Source organism: Chlorocebus sabaeus, chromosome 21 (assembly GCF_047675955.1).
Source record: "Chlorocebus sabaeus isolate Y175 chromosome 21, mChlSab1.0.hap1, whole genome shotgun sequence".
Lineage (NCBI taxonomy): Eukaryota > Metazoa > Chordata > Mammalia > Primates > Cercopithecidae > Chlorocebus > Chlorocebus sabaeus.
Window position 1 is genome coordinate 131,885,868 of NC_132924.1, and position 20,444 is coordinate 131,906,311.

Here is a 20,444-nt window from a genome sequence, read left to right on the forward strand (position 1 = left end):
ACCAGGACCTTCTGGGAGCATACAAAACATTTCTCAGAATTATCTGCTAGCAGGCTGAAGATTGGAAGCAGTCTTTGTCAACCCACTCCCAGCAGTTGAGAAGTGTGTCATGGAGCGTAGACTCCCTGCCATTTCTGTCTGTGCTCACAGGAATGCAGGGCAGGCTTCAAAGGAGCCTAAGGCAGGAAGTGTGGGCCGAGTGTCAGGTAAGGCACTGTCAGCACAGACTCAACCCAAGGGCCCAGGAGACAGTCCCCTGCCTCTGTAAGGTGACGCTGAGGGCACGAGTTCTGCACAAGAAATTGGACATGAACAAAGCCCACACACCAAGGAAAGGACACTGACACCCCCCACTTCAGAGAATTGCTTGAATTCTCTGGCCGTCTCTCGGTGTTTTCATCTGCATTTTGGGAAGACTGGAGTACTCTCATGGCTGCCAACCTATTTGCAGAACAGAATTACTTTGGGAATTCCTAAAGTCATGTGTACCTGTGCCTCTGAGATTCTGCTTCAGAAGTTCCTGATTACAGCCTAAGAAGCCGATTCTGTAAGCCTCCCCAGGTGACCCTGATGTAGTCAGTTATTGGACATAATTCTAGGGACCCTTTTTACTCTGGAATTTGGTGAATTATTTAGCCCATTGGATAAATAACATGGGAATTTAAAGAGAAATACAACATGCCATTCCTTAACTAACAGACCTTACAGTGAGCTTATTTTTTTTTTTTTTTTGAGACGGAGTCTTGCTCTGTCACCCAGGCTGGAGTGCAGTGGCCGGATCTCAGCTCACTGCAAGCTCCGTCTCCCGGGTTTACACCATTCTCCTGCCTCAGCCTCCGGAGTAGCTGGGACTACAGGCACCCGCCACCTCGCTCGGCTAGTTTTTTGTATTTTTTAGTACAGACGGGGTTTCACCATGTTAGCCAGGATGGTCTCAATCTCCTGACCTCGTGATCCGCCCGTCTCGGCCTCCCAAAGTGCTGGGATTACAGGCTTGAGCCACCGCGCCCGGCCAGTGAGCTTGTTTAGATAAGATTCATGCTTAAGAAACACTAAGTTTATAGCATAAGACAATATCCAACCAGATATTGCAATTCACACGACTCTCATGTGTAGACTTTTTCCCAGCAATAATCAAATCATTTTTCTCATTATTCTTTGTTACTCAATTTAATAAACACTTTTAAACACATTTAATCTATCAGATACGTATTATTTGTTAGATGTTGATCTGTTATTATGAGGCATAAAAAGGTGAATAACACATATTCTTCATCCTGAAGGAGTGTATGACACATGTACAAGGAAAAAATGGAGGAAAGTGAGATCAAGGTCTGCAGGTTTTGAGAGGTGGAGGCAAATCAGTAATGCAAGGTTTGGGGTTCAGTTTATTAAGTTCTCCAGCCTCGGATAGAATGGAGGAAAGCAGAATCTTGGGAAGGTGAATGTGGAAGACAGACAAGACAGTGACGTGTTCTCGGGGTCCCCAGGGACATCGTGAGACCAAATTGAAGAGCGGGTGAAGGTGGGGCAGGGGTTAGGGTGGTTAGTCATGATGTGAGGATGTGAGCAGGGAGGTTCCAGAGCCTCTGGAAGGTGTGTTTCAACAAGGCTGTGGGTGGGTATGAGCAAGGTTGTAAGCGTGAATGCACAGCAGTTTCAAGCCATGACAGGGCCCGAAGAATGCCATAGGCTGCAGATGATGCAGTTCCCGTGGGGTGGAAGCAATCCAATCCGTGTGGACCCCTCAGGTCCACCTGGAAAAGGGGTAAACGATTGTTCGAACAAAGCCTAAGCTTTAGGAGGAAGAGCCTTGCCTTCCTCATCCTACCTTATTATCATTAAAATGAGCTGCTGGTTAAGAATTTGAAAGCCAAGAATATTCTCTGATACTTGTAAGAACTTTGTGGTTTTTAAATTTGTAGCAGCATAAGCACCAAATCCACCTCATTCATTTGCTCGACTAAACTGAAATTCTCAGCAAACCAGGCTTCCCACTTCTCACTCCTCACAACCCTCGGGCTGGAAAACCTTCAGAAAACTGTCTGTCTTCACTCCACCCCTGCACGGCCCTCTCCTCCTCCAGAGATCTGCGGTTTGGGACAGGCTGGTACAGAACTTGGTTCTGGGCAGGTACACTTGGCTTCCATTTCAAAGCACCCAAGTCAACCTGGCAACCTGAAGGACCTAGACAAGCTTCTGCTAATCAGTTGTCGATCAGCAACCCTGATTCTTGTGGGCAGCAGGGACGGATGGACTCTCCTGGGAAGCAGCGGTCTTTGGAACTGTGGGGACCACAAAAGTTCTCCCTGTGCCGGCACCACGGCCCTCCCACTGCATCACTGACGTCTAACTGTCCTCAAACTGTCACTCCTTTTCCTGAATCATTAGTTTCCTTGGAAAAAAATAATCAGATCCATAAGGAGGAGGAGAGTATGAAAGAAAAAAAACCAAAATGAGCAAAATTCGTTCCAGTCAATGAGGGTGGGGAAATAAGACTCATCAGCAGCCCTTCAAAAATAACATGATTATCTTTTATTCTTTTTTTTTTTTTGTATTTCTGTTGTAAATACTTACAGTACATATAAAAGCAGTTTTAAAAAATTTCCATAGTGCCACAACTACTTACTGGGGATAATGTGGGTATAATCTTGCCTGCAGGCAAGAGACAGATTATTACACCTATTTTCAAGCTTTCTGTGACTCTCAAAAATAGATGTTGAGATAGATTTCTGAATGCTTCTGGAAATGTTAAAATCATTATGTGATTATTCAAAATATAGTTTTCCATGTAATCAAAAGCTAATAAACTGTTCTCTGCTTATTTCGTTGTAAGGCATAATCGGCACAAATGCTGTTCCAGTGGCTTAACATTGTACGTAAAAGGTATAAACAGAAATTCTGGAAATGTGTATTTTCACTTGATTCAAATAGAGAAAGAGTTCCAAATATGAGAATGAACTAAATAAAAAATGAGGTTGGATTGCTGTCCGAAATTTGTAAATTTAAAAAACTAATCCTCTAAAGTAAATTACTAGGGACCTTCATATTTACCAAATATTCTGCATAATAAACTTAGAATTAAATTTAGCCCTCCTACATTCAAATGTAATACAAAGAAAGGCATCAATGAGAGGAATAAACCACGCAAAATATCTCTGATGAATAAGACTCATGGCCTATGACCCGAACACTTTGGGGAAGCAAGGCAAGAGGATCACTTGAGCTCAGGAGTTTGAGAACAGCCTGGGCAGCATAGTGAGACCCTTTCTCCACAAGAAGTTAAAAAAAAAAAAATTAGCTCCGTGGTGATGTGCACCTGTAGTCCCAGCTACTCGGCAGGCTGAGGTGGGAGGATCGCTTGAGCCTAAGAGTTCAAAGCTGCAGTGAGCTATGACTGAGCCACTGCACGCCAGTCTGAGTGAGGGGGCGAGACCTTGTCTCAAAAAGAAAAAGAAAAGATTGATAGTTACAGATTACAACTTGCCTCAAGGCTGTTTTATTTGTCCTCCTAGAAATCTATCAAGTTTTCTTTATTCAAACCACTCTCTGAGGTGGGGAAAACTCCAAATATTGTGTTTTAAGGAGTTGTGCCACCAAAACGCCACATAGGAAAACCAGAAAGGATCTTACCAAAAGGGCCCTGAGACTTACAAATATGACTCCTGAGGAAAGACAGAATTGTTTGCAGATAAAGTAATCAATGTGTTAAAAAGTGACAGATGTGAAAAAAGGGGGAAAAAGAGAACTGGGAGGGTTTGTAGTGGAAACAGGAGAGAGCCAGGGAGCCTTCAAAGGGAGTTGCTGGCTGGGTCTGTTGTAACTAAACCAATCTGGTTCAACTTTTATGTGACTAAGTTTTGAATTATTTTTCAGTTTCCACAGACCCCCAAGTTGAAGGTCACATAACCTGAGCATGCCCAGATAAACCAAGTGTGCAACATGGGTGTAACCTCGGTGGTTGGGCTGAGGAGCGGGGACTGAATTAAGAAGCGGACACAATATGGTGGGATCCAGGATCCGATCAGATTGAACCCTGGCATAAGCCATGGCAGGATCCAGTCAGACCACACTTCCCAGCACCACTCATTGCAAGACCCAATAAGATGATGCCTCACTACCCTCTGACCATAGAACCTGCCCCAACCGCTGACTCAGGAGACACACTTGAGCCCAACTCCTGTGTCCTTGCTCAGCTGCTTGGTAAAATCCCTTTCTGCTGCAAAACTCCAGTGCTTCAGTATTTGGCTTTCCACTACATGTGGGCAAATGGAACCAGTTTGGTTTGGTAACACTGTGAACTCAGGGACTTGAATCAAATGAACTATCAGTCTGGTGAGGTTGGTTTTGAAGAACTGGACAGATCATTTCTATTCTGACTTACACTAATTAATTATGTTATGTATATTTTTATTTTGTCCAGTTTCTAGTAACAATAATTTGAAAAAAAATTACAAGAACAATTTACTGAATATTTACACTGTACTTTATACAAATTTCTTATTTATTCTCTGAACAATCTATTAACTCAGTTTATAGATGAGAAAACCAAAGGCAGAGAGAGGTGGGGTAGCTTCCCGGAATCATACGGTGCAGTTAATGAGGGAACTGAGATTTGAACTCAAAGACCACACAATTATGTGTGACACTATGGCAAACTGATGATTTCAATTCAAAGTTTATACAATAGCGAGGGCCATTTATACCTATTTTGGTTCTGAATTTGGTCTGATTCATGTCTCTAGCAATTTATTTTGAATGTCTATATTCAGGTATAAATGTACTCACACACTCAAAAACAGAGTCATTTACATTTTGATATCTGCCTACACCCTTGTATTTGTGCAAAACATCAAGAATTTGATTTTTACAAATAAAGAAAATCCCAGGAGAAAAGGATCAATTTCCATAGAAATTTGAATCATGCCAGATTCATTCTATGAATACAATACAAACGGAAAGTCGTCGATGAAAGAAATCTGTCTTTTCTTAGTCTGCATTCCCAATTGTTGGGCACTGCTGTGATGCCAGCAGCTACTTGGGCTGACAGCACGTTACTCGCAGTTCACACCTCTCATAGCTTTGCTAATTGAGTCACGGCATTATTATGACACTGTGAAGAATCACCTTGGGAAGAAACGTAGGACAATTTTATCTGTAAAATGGCTTCTGAAGCATCCTCAAATCCTCAACATATGGTTTTGGCGGATTGATTATTTCTGCAGTCGGCTTTCATAGCCACAAAAACAGAGCACCGTTGTGGCAACCTGGATTTGGCCTCTCCCTTCCTGCTGGGGTCAGGCAGATTAAATCACTACATTTTTATATATATATATAAAATATAAATTTAATAATATAATATATTAACTAATAATATAATATAAATTTATATAATATATAATATATCACTATGTTTATACATATATTTATATAATATATAGAAGCAGTTTTATTGAGATATAATTTACATATTATACAATTTACCAATGTAAAGTGTACAATCCAATGGCTCTTAGTATGTTCACAGAGTTGAAACCACTACATTTTTGCCTGCCCTCCCTCAACCTATAATTTTTTCCCCTTGAAAAAAGAAACAGTTTTATTTGTGATACTACTTCCAAAAAATCCAGGGCCTTGGAGAGAATTTACCCAAAGCTGAACAGGTCTCTATTACTGGCAAGACTCCTCTCTCATTCTCCACAGGAGTCCATTACCCACTCAAATTCTTGCATGGAGTTGTGTCCAGTGAGTCTGTCTAGATCTGTAGAATTGTTTCATTCTTACTAAAGAGAACGTAAACATTGGAAATGAAATTGAGAAATCTATTATGCCTTGAATGTGTCATCTGTTTAATAGCAAAATGCACAAAATGTTTCTGATTCATCTATTCAGGGAAACCCCCAATTCGTGTCTGATTGAATTTCAATATGATGGAACACAATGGCCCACTCATCAGCTGCCAATGAATGGCTGGTTTATGTTTGTGGAGGCTTCATCATCTAAAAATTACTGCTAGAATTCTTAATAAAAAAACTTCAGTATGCCTAGAAATTACTAAGACAAACATATAAATTGAAGGTGGGAAATGTTTGACATTCTGGGAGAATTCCAAGTGTCAGTAGCTCTCAATTTTTAAATATTGTATTAGAAAATTTTTCTGGTTTACTTACATATTTATGTGTTTTTGGGGATATAAGGTATCCTACACGTAAGAGATACTAGAAAATGAATATGATCCCCTTTTAGTCCAATAGGAAAGACAGGTTACATAAAAGTTACCAGATTTTTTTAAATTTGGTAATTTGGCTCCAATTTCCATGTGGTGGGGGAAGCCCAATACAGTCCATCTTTCTCGCTGATTACAACTAAAAACTCTGGACAAATTTGGAAAAAAAGATAACCACCTGAGGATTCTGAAAAATAAAATGGAAAGATTTTGAAGGTGAGTCAACTTGGAGAGGACCTACATAAAGATGGTTTTATCTTTTTCTTTTTCCCCAACAGCAGCAGTCTCCAGTCTTGGAGCTGGTGGCTAAAAGTCCAATAGGAACCTAATATTTCTGGGCAGAAGACTATGAAAAGGGGCTACACTGTTTAGTTTTATGCATTAACTTGACTGGGCCACAGGGTGTTGAGTCGCTTTGTTAGAAATCATTTCTGGGTGTGTCTGTGGAGACGCTTGTGGATAAGATGAATATGCAAGTTGTTCAATTGAATAAATCAGATTGCCCTCTCTCATAGTGGTGGGCCTTGTCCAATCCACGGAAGACTTGAACAAAACAAAGGGCTGAGGAAGGGGGAGTTTACTCTCTGCTTGAATGTCTTCAAGCTGTAGGTCAGTGTTTTTACCTAAGTGAATCCATTAGTAGGAATAATGGAGAGAATATAGTTTCTCAAAGTGAAGTGTTCGATATTTTTCAGAGACATACAAGGACCATGTCGTTTTCTACTGACATATTCATGAAAATAGAACATACCAGCAGCATCAATAATAGAATTGAATGAATTGGCTCTTCTGTCACCATTCATAGAAATATGATTCAAGTGAAAACAGAATTGTATAGTAATTCATTCATTTACTTTAAAAAATTACTGTATGTCAACAATGTGTCAATCATTGTCTTCAGCTTTGGGGAAACAGAAGCACACAAAATAAACTCTGCCCTGGGGAACTTATACTCTAGAAGAGGAGGCAGATAACCAATAGATAAATATATTTTTAAAATATTAGGTAGTGACACTCCTCTGAAGAAAAGTAAAGCAGGTTGAGGAGACAGTGAGTGGAGTAAAAGACCTCTCTGCAGAGGTGGTATTTGGGAAGTAACTTTAATAAAGTAAAGGTATGAGCCATGAAAATACACAAAAGAAGTGTTTAGAAGTCAGAGAGGTAACAAGTGCTAAACCCCCAGGCAAAAAGCATGTTGAGGCATCAGAAAGGAAGACAAAAGGACTGGAGCTTGGCAAACACAGGAAAAATGGTACAAGATTGAGAGGCAGCCAGGGCCAGATAATGACCTTGCAGCATTTGTGATTTTGCTTCAGGCTAGTGGGAATCTTGTGGTGTATTTTGAACAAGGAGTAAATTCGATTTATATTTTAAAAGGATTACTGTTGTTACTGTGTGAAGATGGTGTATAGAATGAGAGGAAACGGTAAAACTAGCTAGGAAGATGCTATAGCAATCAAGGTGAACAGGAAATAGAGAGTGAGAGATTATCTAAATTAGATTATATTTGAAAAGCAGAGCTATTAGGGATTGCTTATAGATTGGATGTGTGATGCAACAGAAAGAAAAGTCAAATATGGTGGTACCATTTAGTGACATGGAGAAAGACTAGGTAAGGAGCAGATCAATGGGACCAGGGAGGAGCCAAAAGTTTCTTCATAGACATTAGGTCTAAGAGGTCTATGAGAGTTTCAGTGAGGAACTCAGCTGAGCATATGGATAGAACAATATCCATAAAATTATCCCCAAGGCCCATTCCAACATTTGGAGTCCATTAAAAAATTATGAAAATGTACTGAGAAATTACTCCAGAAAGAAATTGTTCTTATTGAAAACACAATATGGTTCTGAGTTTAAAATGGAAAGCAAAACTTTACAGAATTTATCTCTCACAATGTTTAACAAAATGGGTTGGGGTGAGGGGGATAAAAATTCCAAGAACAACTATTAAGAAGAAACAACAGCAATAAGCTTCCAAAACTAGGAATAACAAAAGAAATGGAACATAATCACTTTACCACCATTCTCCAAAATTATTTTGGTAAAGTCACAAAATCCTGAGATTTGTCACTTATACCTCAAATATAGGAATAAATAAATCCAGAAATAGCCTTATCTTGTTATTCTCTGGTTAAAAAATTTTTTAAAAGACCGTTGTTGGAGAGAAAAATATAAAGTTAAGAAACTAAATAACAGGACTAACAATGTAATAAAAATAAGGCTTCAGGTCTATATACTAAATTGAGGAAATTGAAGTGCAAGGTTATCTCTCCATGGGATAGTATTTTTCATCTATCTAGATTGAATAAACTCTGGCATAGGAAGAAAAAGCAGAGCCCAGTTATTCTAATATTAACTGCAACTGCTTCACTAAGCCTTTCTCAATCATACACTTTTATACAACCACATAATACACTTTTATTCCCTCAGGCTACAAAAATATGGAAAAAATACAAAGTGACTACTTCTCGCTCAGGGAGGAAAGTCACTCACCAAGGAAAAACCTGGTGATAGATACAACAGAAAGAGATATTACTCACACTTTGTCAGGAGAAATAACATGTCTGGAGAGAGGCACCCAAACATGCGCAGGATGAGAAGACACAACAGAAAAACCATGTAAACATATAGCAGAGGAAAAAGGAAGTGAAGAAGGAAGATAAGGAAAAGATAAAGAAAGAGGAGGATGAAGAGAAAGAGGAAGAGAGAAGAGGGTGATAGGAAACCAGAGGAGAGGGAGAAAAAGGAAGGAAGAGAAGACAGGGTGGAGAATGAGAAGGAAAAAAGGAGTAGCAGAGAGATGGCATAAAAACACAAAAAGTTTGAGTGAAATAAAATATAACTCAATAAGCAGAAGAATATTCTCTTTATTGTAGAATAACTTAACAAAAACATAATATCCATGAACAAATGATCAATGGTAAGATGATGAAACAACTGAATAAAATGAAGTTTGAGTCCTAAGAGATACACCAAGGTTCAAAACAATACCAATATCCAACTAATAAGTAAGTTAGAAACAGAAAAGATCACAATAGAGACTGCTGAAAATCTAATTATTGACAAAAATAAAATTTTTGAAATAATCACAATGACTATTTTTGAAAAGAGAAGATCAAATCAGAAAGAAAGACAGAAAGAAAGAAAGAAAAAGAAAGAAAGAAAGAAAGAAAGAAAGAAAGAAAGAAAGAAAGAAAGAAAGAAAGAAAGAAAGAAAGAAAGAAAGAAAGAGGAAGAAAGACAAGGATGGTCCAACATAAAAATAATTGGCATCCCTAAAGTTAAAAAATCAGTGAAGGAAAGAGGGAAGATGTTTGTAATATAGTAGAATTTTCCTGAAATGAATAATTTAATCTATAATTTTAAAACGTATATGCTCTTTGAGGGATAGTTAATACAGAATGCTCAACACCAAAATACATCCTATTCAAGTTATTGAACTTCAGTGACAGAAAATATTTCATCTATATCTAGAACGACAGTACACATCATTGACAAGGTGCTAAATAAGACATGACAGAGACTTCCCAAGTGGGACATTCAATCAAAAGACAAGAAAGCAACGTGATGAGAAAAGACAATGTGGCCCAAGACTATTATACCCAATTAAGATGTTAAGATGTAGTTCAAGAAAAATGGTCACCAGATGAAACTGTAATAAAGATATTCAGGAATATAGTCCTCATGAGCCTCCTTAAAAAAATCCAGCCAATCAAAAGGTGAATCAGAATAAAGAACGCAGGAAAGGAGAAGCTGCAGTGAAAGGACTGGTGGTGACTCCTGAATCTATCTGTAGAACTAACCAATAGTGAACCATGACATAAATTATAGCTGCAGAGAGAATTCTAATATTCTAAATCTATGATGCATAAAGTCATTAATAAGTATTTGGAGGTAGGTGGAGAAAAGGAGATGGAAAGAAATGAGAGTACTGGTGTTCTTCTCTTCCAAAGCAGGAAATTAATAGAGACTGCCAAAAATTAAAAATTTTTTTGTTATTTGTTATTTTTGAATCGTTTTTATTTTAAAAATCACACCTATAACATGATTTTACATGATAAAATTATTTCTATCTTTCCATAAATATGTGTATAGGAAGATATCTAAAATAATGTTCCCCAATGTTAACTGTTGTAATTTTTGTGTAGCAGAATTTGGTGGGACTCTTAATTTGCATATTTTTTCTATCATTTTAGTTCTTCATAATGAGCATGACTTTTATACAAACGTAACAAGACAGGGGAGGAGGAGGAATAGAGAGAGGCCAGTTAACAGATATAAAATTACAGCCACATGAGAGCTCTAGTGTCCTACAGCTCTGTAGGGCGATTATGGTTAACAGTACTTCATTGTACATTTCAAACAGCTAGAAGAGAGGGTTTTGAATGTTCCCAACACAAAGAACCAATAAATGTTTGAGGTGATAGATGTACTAATTACACTGGGCATAGTGGCTGACATCCTTAATCCCAACACTTTGGGAGACTGATCTGGGAGCATTGCTTGAGTTCAGGAGTTTGAGACCAGCCTGGGCAACTAGTAAGATTGCATCTCCAGATGTAAAATACACTAATTACCTTGATTTGATTCTTACACATGGTTTACATATATGAAAATAGCACACTGTACCCCATAAAGATGTACAATTATTATATGTTGATTAAAGTAATGAATAAAACAAAAGTAATAAGATAATTTTTGAGAAAACAAAACAAATAAATGTGACAAGATATGATTAATTCTAGGTGATCATAATATGAAAGATTGTTATTTTATTTTCTTCCTTGTAATTTTTGTATTTTTAATTTTACTATTTTAATTTTAAAACAGAAAAAAAATTTATGCTATATTTTTCATAATTCGATCTGACCTAAATGACTCTTTCCACGGTTTCACTTCACCTTCCATTTCACAGATTACATACCAGAATAATGGACAGGATAAGTGGGAGTTTGAATTAGTCCAAGCTTTCCTCTTCAAGTTACATGCCCTAGTGTTAGCATCAGCACAGAGAGGTGATATCCTTTTCTGTGTGCAAATGTGCCCTCTGCTCAGCAAGGCTGTAAGCCCAGATTGCTGTCTACCAGAGGAAGTACCTTTTTCTAATTCATTCAAAATTGCCATATAGGGTAATTATGATCTTCATTTGCTTAATCGGATTCTGAAAAGAACAAATTCAGATTTTATTAGGACAAAGCAGAAAATGTTTTAAGGGAAAATAATAAAATTTTGGAATTGAGAAAAATTATCCCAGAAATAACTACAAAATGTTATTTCAATACTTTTTTTTTTTTTTTTTTGAGACAGAGTCTTGCTCTGTCACCCAGGCTGGCGTGCAGTGGTATGATCTCAGTTCACTGCAACCTCCACCTCCCGGGTTCAAGCGATTTACCTGCCTCAGCCTCCCGAGTACTACAAGTACCCGCCACCATGCCTGGCTAATTTTTTGTATTTTTAGTAGAGACAGGATTTGACCATGTTAGCCAGGATGGTATTGATCTCCTGACCTTGTGATCTACCTGCCTTGGCCACCCAAAGTGCTGGGATTACCAGTGTGAGCCACCCTGCCTGGCTATTTCAATACTTTTATAATTGTGAGAATTTTACAATGTCTTTGGTTGATGTCTTCTGTTTAACAGATTGAATTATGTTATTCACCCAAATGAGGAGTCTGAAGGGACTGTATCTTTTGGAAAATAAAGATTAAGAATGTATTTTATGAAACACTAGAACTAACTACATTGCTATACTATAGAATTATCTGAACACCAAAAACAGGAATAATTTCACTGTGTCTATTAAGGCACCCATCTGTGATGGAGGTCTGGTTTCTTTTAATAAACACTCAGAGTGATCAAACAAGGCAACTTCCCATTTTTAAGTTTTTTTTTGTTTTGTTTTGTTTTTTGTAGAGTCTGTAGGTTTTTCTATATCAGATCATGCTGTCTGCAAACAGGGACAATGTGATTTCCTCCTTTCTAATTTGGATGACCGTTATTTCTTTCTCCTGCCTAATTACTTTGGCTAGGCCTCCCTGTATTACATTAAATAAGAGTGGTGAGAATGGATGTTCTTGTTTTGCTTTAGTTCTTAGAGAAAAAACTTTCAGCTGTTCCCTATTCAATAAGATGTTAGCTGTGGATTTATCATATATGGCCTTTATTACTTGAGGTACTTTCCTTCTATACTTAACTTACTAAGAGGATTTTTTTATTATGAAAAGTTTTTTATCAAAAGTTTTTCTGCATCTATTGAGATGATCACATGTTTTTTGCCCTTCATTCTACAGATGTGATGTGACATTTATTGATTTGCACATTTTGAAGCCTCCTTGTATTCTTGGGATAAATTCGACTTGATCATGGGGATGTGTTGTTTTTGATGTGTTGTTTGATTCAATTAGTTGGTATTTTGTTGAATGTTTTTTGTGTCTGTGTTCATTAGGGATATTGGCCTGTAGTTTTCCTTTTTTGTTGTGTTCTTATCTGGTTTTGGTATCAGGATTATGCTGGTCTCATAGAATGAGTTAGAAAGAATTTCCTCTGCTTCAATTTTTTTGAATAGTTTGAGAAAGTTATTATAAATTCTTCTTTAAAGGTTCAGAAAAATTCAGTAGTGAAGCCATCTGGTCCTGGACTTTGCTTTATTGGAAGACTTTTTACTACTGATTCAATCTCATTACTTGTTATTGGTCTTTTCAGGATTTTTAGTTACTTCTTGTTTCAATCTTGGTAGGTTGTATGCATCTAGGAATTTATCCATTTCCTGTAGGTGTTTGAATTTATTGGCCTATAGTTGTTCATAGTAGTTTCTAATAATCCTTTGTATTTCTATGATATCCCTTGTAAAATCTTTTTGCATTTCTTATTTTATTTATTTGGGTTTCTTTCTTTCTTTCTTTCTTTGAGACAGTTTCACTCTTGTTGCCCAGGTTGGAGTGCAATGGCACAATCTCAGCTCACTGCAACCTCTGCCTCCCAGGTTCAAGCAATTCTCCTGCCTCAGCCTCCTGAGTAGCTGGGATTACAGGTGCACACCACTACGCCCAGCTAATTTTTTTGTTTTTTTAGTAGAGACAGGGTTTCGCCATGTTGGCCAAGCTGGTCTCAAACTCCAGACCTTGGGTGATCCATCCGCCTTGGCCTCCCAAAGTGCTGGGATTACAGACATGAGCCACCACACCTAGTCTTCGGTTTTTTTCTTAGTTTATCTAATGGTTTATTGATTTTGTTTATCTTTTTGAAGTACAAGCTTATTGTTTCATTGATCGTTTATGTTGTTTTTTAGTCTCAATTTTGTTTATTTCTGCTTTGATCTTTATTATATCTTTCCTTCTACTAATTTTGGGTTTGGTTTGTTCTTGCTTTTCTAGTTCCTTGAGATGCACTGTTAGGTTGTTTATTTAAAATCTTTCTATTCCTGATGTAGGCAAGTTTATAGCACTTACTGTGTATTAGTTCGTTTTCATGCTGCTGATAAAGATGTACCTGAGACTGGGTAATTTATAAAGAAAAAAGAGGTTTAATGAACTCACAGCTCCACATGGCTTGGAAGGCCTCACAATCATGGCAGGAGGTGAAAGACAGGTCTTAAATGGCAGCAGGCAAGAGAGAGAATGAGAACCAAGTGAAAGGGGTTTCCCCTTATAAAACCATCAGATTTCATGAGACTTATTGACTATCACAAGAACAGTATGGGAGAAACTGCCCCCATGATTCAATTATCTCCCAGTAGGTCCCTCATACAACATGTGGGAATTATGGGAGCCACAATTCGAGATGATATTTGAGTGGGGATGCAGCCAAATCACATCATACTGTTATAAACTTGGCTCTTAATATTGCTTTTGCTGTGTTTCATTGGTTTTGTTACATTGTACTTTTGTTTTCATTTGCTTCAAGGAATGTTTAAATTTAATTATTAATTTCTTTCTTCACCAATCAGTCATTCCGAAGCATGTTGCTTAATTTCCATTCATTTTTATAGTTTAAGCGTTCCTCTTGGTATTGATGTCTGGTTTTATTTCATTGTGGTCAGATTATGTATTTGATATATTTCCATTTGTAAAAAAATTTGAGACTTTTTTTGTGTTCTTAACATATGGTCAATCCTGGAGAATATTCCAGGTGCTGATGAAAATAATGTATTATATGCTCTGCAGCCGTTGGGTGAAATGTTCTGTAAATATTTGTTAGGTTCATTTGGTCTACAGTGGAATTTTAAATCTGATATTTATTTGTTGATTTTCTGTCAGGATGATCTCTTTAATGCTGAGAGTGGAGTGTTGAAACCCTCAACTATTGTTGCATCGGGATCTATCACTCCTTTTAGATGTAATATTTGCTTTATATATGTGGGAGTTGTATGGTTGGGTGCATATATATTTACAATTGTTATATTCTCTTGCTGAATTGACCCCTTTATTGTTATACAATGGGTACTTGTTTGCCTCTTTTTACAGCTTTTAACTTAAAGACGTTTGTTTTGTCTGACATAAGTATAGTTATTTCTTCTCACTTTTGGTTTCCATTCGCATGAAATAACTTTTTCCATCTTTGTGCTTTCAGTCTATGTGTGTCTTTGCAGTTGAGGTGAGTTTCTTGCAGGCAGTATATATTTGGGTCTTTCTTTATCCATTCAGCCAGTCTATATTTTTCAAGTGAGGAATTTAATCCATTTACATTCCAGGTTAATATGGATAAGTGAGAACTTTTGTCATTTTATTGACTGCTTTCTTGTTGTTTGGTATTCCTTTGCTCCTTACATCTTCTCTTATTGTTTATTTTTGTGGTTGGGTGTTTTTCTGCAATGATAAGGTTTGATTCTTTTCTCTTTCTCCTTTGTGTATTGGTTGTACCTGTGAGTTTTTATAGTTTCACATACTTTTATGATGGTGGTTATTGTCTTTTCACTTCCAGATGTAAGACTCCCTTAAGTATTTCTTGTAAGGCCAGTCTAGTGATGATAAATTCCCTTAGTTTTTACTTGTCTGTGAAGAGGTTTTGTTTATCTTTTATTTCAGAACTACAGACTTCCTTGGTATAATATACTTGGTTAGCAGTTTTTTCTTTTAATACTTTGAATATGTCATCTAATTATCTCCTGGCCTGTAAGATTTCTGTGGAGAAATTCATTGTTAGTCTAATGGAGATTCCATTATATGTGACTTGATGGCTTTTCTCTTGCTGATTTAAATTCTTTCTTTGTCTTTGACTTTTGACAATTTGACTGTAACATGCCTTGGAGAGAACCTGTGTGGATTGGATCTATTTAGAATTTTTTTAGTTTCTTGGGCCTGATGTCCATCTGTCTCCCAAGACTTGAGAGGTTTTCTGTTATTATTTCATTAAATATGTTTTCCTCACTTTTTTCTTCTCCTTTTAGAATGCCCATCATACAAATATTTGTTTGCTTAATGGTGTCCCATAAATCATGTAGGCTTTCTTCATTTTTTGTTTTGCTTTGTCTGCCTATATTATTTCAAGAGATGTATCTTCAAGTTTAGAAATTCTTCTGCTTGGTCTAGTCTGTTGTTGAAACTCTCAATTGTGTTTTTTATTTCATTCATTGATTTCTTCAGCTCTAGGATTTTCATTTCATTCTTTTTAATGATATCTTTTGTTGAATTTCTCATTAAAATCATGAATTATTTTCCTGATTTCATTGAATTGTCTATTCATGTTCTCTTATATCTCATTGAGTCACCTTAAGATTATTGTTTTGAATTCTTTTTCTGGTATTTCATGGATTTCCTTATGACTGGTTTCTGTTACAGGAAAATTATTGTTTTCCACTGGAGGTGACGTGTTTCCTTGCTTTTTCATGGTTGATGCGTCCCTACATTGATTTCTATGCATCTTGTGGGAAAGTCCCCTCTTTCCATTTTATGGAGTAGGTTTTGTAGGGAAGGACTTACTTGTATGAATGGGTCTTGGAGTGCTAGTTCAGTGGGGTGTGTTGGCTTTGGTTCTAGGTGGATGCATTAGTGTAGTCTCTGTGTAGATTCTTCAGCTGTAATCTATACAAGTGGCATTTGCAAGTTTCTCAGTGGCCTAGGTTAAGACAGTTTGCAGTGACAGTGTTGTGCTTTGCCAAGGGTGGGCTTGCCAGGCTATTTCTCATGTCGAGAGTGTGTGTATTCACATGGTAGGTCAGCCAACTGCATTCTGACTCACTGGGGTTGGGACTGTGGGGCTATTACTCCAGCCAGGAGCACAAGCACATGGTTGCTCAGTCAACCTGGGGGCATTGCTGCCAGGAGCAACTTGTGGGGCTGTTTTTCAGGCCTAGGATGTGAGTGCACAGTTACTTGGCTGACCTGGGGGTGTGCCCACCAAGGGCAATCTGTGAGACTCTTTCTCAGACCCATATTGGAGATGCAGGGTCATTGGGCGCCAGGAGCATGTTTGTGGGAGTTGAGGGTACTATGGGGCTGTTATGTAGGTTCTGATAGCAAGTATATAGCCATTCCATTGGCCCCGGAGTGTATCAGCTGCTTGGAAGCTCAGGGTCTCCCATATAGAGGAGTATGTGCAGCAGCTTAGCTGACTCAAGAGCATGTTCATCCTGGGCGGGACTGGCAGACTGTTCCTTTGACTGGAAGTGTAGCCAATCCTGGGCCCAGGGTCCACACAGCTGGTTTTGTAGCATTCAGTCACCTATGTGGGCCTTGCATAATGAAAATGGAGCCTCAGTGCTGGAGAGGTACAGTAGCTACTCGCCCTCAGAGAAGGGTGCACTCCAGAGGTATGGAGTTTCGAGGTGGCTCTGGTTTCATGACGGTACATGCTGCAGCAGTGTGGCTCACAGGGAGTGTGTTGGGGCTGGAGAGTGCATACCTCGTGCTCCTAATCTGGGGCAGTACAACTGCCTGAATTCCCAGCAGCACTCCAAACTGGGCTCAGGGCTTGTGAGGACTGTTTTATTCTCCTGTAGTATGGAACACAGGTGTTTGTTATGGCAGTAAGGGCTGGTAGGGATCTTCTGCTTACCTTTTCCTTGCAACAGAAAGTCCACCCTGTCTCCAGGCCAATCCAATCTAGGCTGTGAGAAATGGGATTTAAGAGGCCATGTGCTTCCAAGCTGCCCTCCTGGACTTTCACCCACCACAGTGAGCCTCCAGCCCTCCACTGTATCCCAGTGCTCTCTTCTTTGACACTCCAGTCAAATATTAGCATTTATACATTGTCCTGGTCCTGTCCTATGGGGGAGACAAGTGCCAAGCATCTCTAGTCAGCCACTTTGCTGGCTTCTCTCTCATATTAGTTTTATGTGCCTATTTTAAATACACACACACACACACACACACACACATACACACATATATACACAACTATTTCTACAATAATATTCCAAGGTTACATCTAAGTCATCTAAATGAAACAAGCTGGAGAAAAGAATTCCATTTTGAAATTATTCTACTTGATTCTGTTTCCACTGCCAATTCTCTGAAGGCATATTAATTCTCTGGGCTATTTGGAAGCACTTGAATTATCTGAAGAATTGCCAGATCACTCATCTTCAGCATTTCTTTGTGTAGCATCCAGGAATAATGGCTGAGGGAGTTACATTTTGTTCTCCTTTTTTCTGCACATTCATTCATTTTCTCAGTAGCATATGAAGTGTTCTTGAAACTCATGGCAAATTAATGGGCTTTTCACATAGCATTTTAAAAGATCAGCAAATTTCAGTATTTTAGGACTTACATAACAATGTATTTTTACCAGAACTGGCTTTAAGGTTACAATTAAAATTTTTTCTTTTTCTTTTTCTTTTTTTTTTTTTTGGAAATTTTGAGATTTTTTTCATTTTAAGGTAATCTTAATGCTATTAAATTCACAAATGCTAATTTAAATATCCAATCCTATTTATCTAAAACACACATTGCAAACACACAAATTATCTATTCTTTCCACATGTCAGTGCCCATTCATATCATGGTTTGGAAATGGGAGACTAGATTCCCCTTAAACTGCAAGTCAGCAGGTGTTTCTTTACAGTTAACTTTAGCAAAATTCATACAAAATAGTAATTAACAATGATCTTCTTGTTAACTCACAAGGAAACACCTTCAAAACTGCATTTTGTTAAAATTTCTGTACTAAAATGTAGAAAAACTGAACTACACAAATATTGAAAAGTTAAAAATTCCTTAATTTTTTATTCCTGGTACCACTACCACAATTTACAGGGCAATATACCTGATGTAATGAAAAGAAAAAGAAAAAGACAAAGCTACAACAGATAAAAGACCTCAGGAATGTACATCTAATTGACACTACATTGCATTAATCAATAGCTGCACTTTTTGCAAACTGTGGCTATGACAGTCCTGAACAAGAAGGGTTTCCTGTTTAAGCTGCAGTACCTTTTCTGACTATGGATCATCGTTCCTTCTGTGGCAGATTTTTACAGTTCCTCTAATGCATTTGGGACGACTGTCTCAAAGTAACCTGCAGTTTTCCTGACAACTCCTCGCTCTCTCTCCTGCTAAGAACTGTAGCCCTTTTCTGCTGTTTTTAGAACCTTCTGCTTCCATATCCACCACTTCCACCACCAGATCCATAACCACCACCATAGGGACTGCCCGAGCTTCTTCCACCAAAACTGCCCCCTTTCATGGGTCCATAATTTGACTGCTGTTGTCCACTATAATTTCCAAAATCATTATAGTTCCCACCACCACCATAGTTACCGCCAAAATTTCCTCCTTCATTGTAACCATCATATCTTCCACCACCACCACCATATCCACCACCTTGGTTTCCATATCCTGGTGCACCACCACCATAGCCCCCTCTACTACTATAACCAGGACCACCACCATAGTTGCCACCATCACCTCCAAATCCATTATATCCACCATCACCTCCTCTATAACTACCTCTGCTACCACCACCTCCACCACCATAGCCTCCTCTTTCACCAGAGTTTCCACCACGGCCAAAATTACCTCCACCACGGCCAAAATTACCTCCGCCACGGCCAAAATTACCTCCGCCACGGCCAAAATTACCTCCACCACGGCCAAAATTACCTCCGCCACGGCCAAACTTACCTCCACCACCTCCAAAGTTTCCTCCACCACGGCCACAATTACCTCCACCACGGCCACAATTACCTCCGCCACGGCCACAATTACCTCCGCCACGGCCAAAATTACCTCCGCCAGGGCCACAATTACCTCCGCCACGGCCACAATTACCTCCGCCACGGCCAAACTTACCTCCACCACGGCCAAAATTACCTCCACCGCCTCCAAAGTTTCCTCCACGACCCATAAAATTGCCAGATCCACCTCCACGACCTCTCTGTGATCCAGCAGACTGCATCTCTTGTTTAGAAAGGGCCTTTTTCACTTCACAATTATGCCCATTAATAGTGTGGTATTTCTGAACAACAATTTTATCAACTGTATCATGATCATCAAAAGTTACAAAAGCAAATCCTCTCTTTTTTCCACTCTGCCTGTCTTCCATAACTTCTATGGTTTCAATTTTGCCATACTTTTCAAAGTAGTCTCTCAAATTATGTTCTTCTGTATCTTCTTTAATACCACCAACAAAAATTTTCTTCACTGTTAGATGGGCGCCAGGCTTTACAGAATCCTCTCTAGAAATAGCTCTCTTTGGTTCCACTACACGCCCATCAACCTTGTGTGGTCGAGCACACATTGCTGCATCCACCTCTTCAACACAAGAATAAGTCACAAAACCAAAGCCCCTGGAACGTTTTGTTTGGGGGTCTCTCATTACCACACAATCTGTGAGTGTGCCCCGCTTCCCAAAATGTTCTCTTAAACTATCATCTGTAGTTTCAAAGCTCAGACCACCAATAAACAGTTTTCTCAACTGCTCTGGTTCCTTTGGATCATGGCCCTCCTCCCCCCGGCGGCGACGGCGACGGCCGGAGTCGGGCTGGGGGCGACCGGGCGGCGGTTTTACCTCCATTTAGAGACCGGACTTGCCTCTTCCAACTCGAGTTCAATATGGGACCCTAAAATTTTTTCTTAAGCACCTTAAGGAATTTCAAATACTACATCAAAAACATCAGTTCAAAAGGCAGTTTTCCAAACAATGTTAATTAATGTTTGTGATACGGGAAGGAGGCAGGGAAGTGTTGGGTAGAGAAGGGGTGGGGGGGAGTGTCCCTGGTGAGGGCTCCACCCTCAGGCCTCTGCCCACAGACATGAGTGAGAACAGGCACTCCTATTTTTATG

At 38.7% G+C, this 20,444-nt stretch overlaps 1 protein-coding gene across 1 annotated transcript; it reads right to left on the reverse strand.

The window, feature by feature from the left end:
- Window positions 1-18,366: 18,366 nt before the first annotated feature.
- On the reverse strand, window positions 18,367-20,215 carry LOC103227326 (heterogeneous nuclear ribonucleoprotein A3-like). The gene is made up of 2 exons (XM_073009584.1): window positions 19,473-20,215; window positions 18,367-19,178 (listed from the first exon to the last, which is right to left on the reverse strand). Exons 1-2 carry the CDS (start codon window positions 20,173-20,175, stop codon window positions 18,745-18,747), a joined length of 1,137 nt encoding a protein of 378 aa, XP_072865685.1. The 5' UTR covers window positions 20,176-20,215; the 3' UTR covers window positions 18,367-18,744.
- Between the last annotated feature and the right edge of the window lie 229 nt (window positions 20,216-20,444).

Excerpts from the sequence above, each read along its gene's own strand:
- LOC103227326 (XM_073009584.1), bottom strand. The coding sequence starts at position 20,175 with ATGGAGGTAAAACCGCCGCCCGGTCGCCCCCAGCCCGACTCCGGCCGT. Across the intron at positions 19,179-19,472 it reads AAACTTTGGAGGCGGTGGAG|GTAATTTTGGCCGTGGTGGA; the intron begins GTAATTTTGGCC and ends GCCGTGGTGGAG.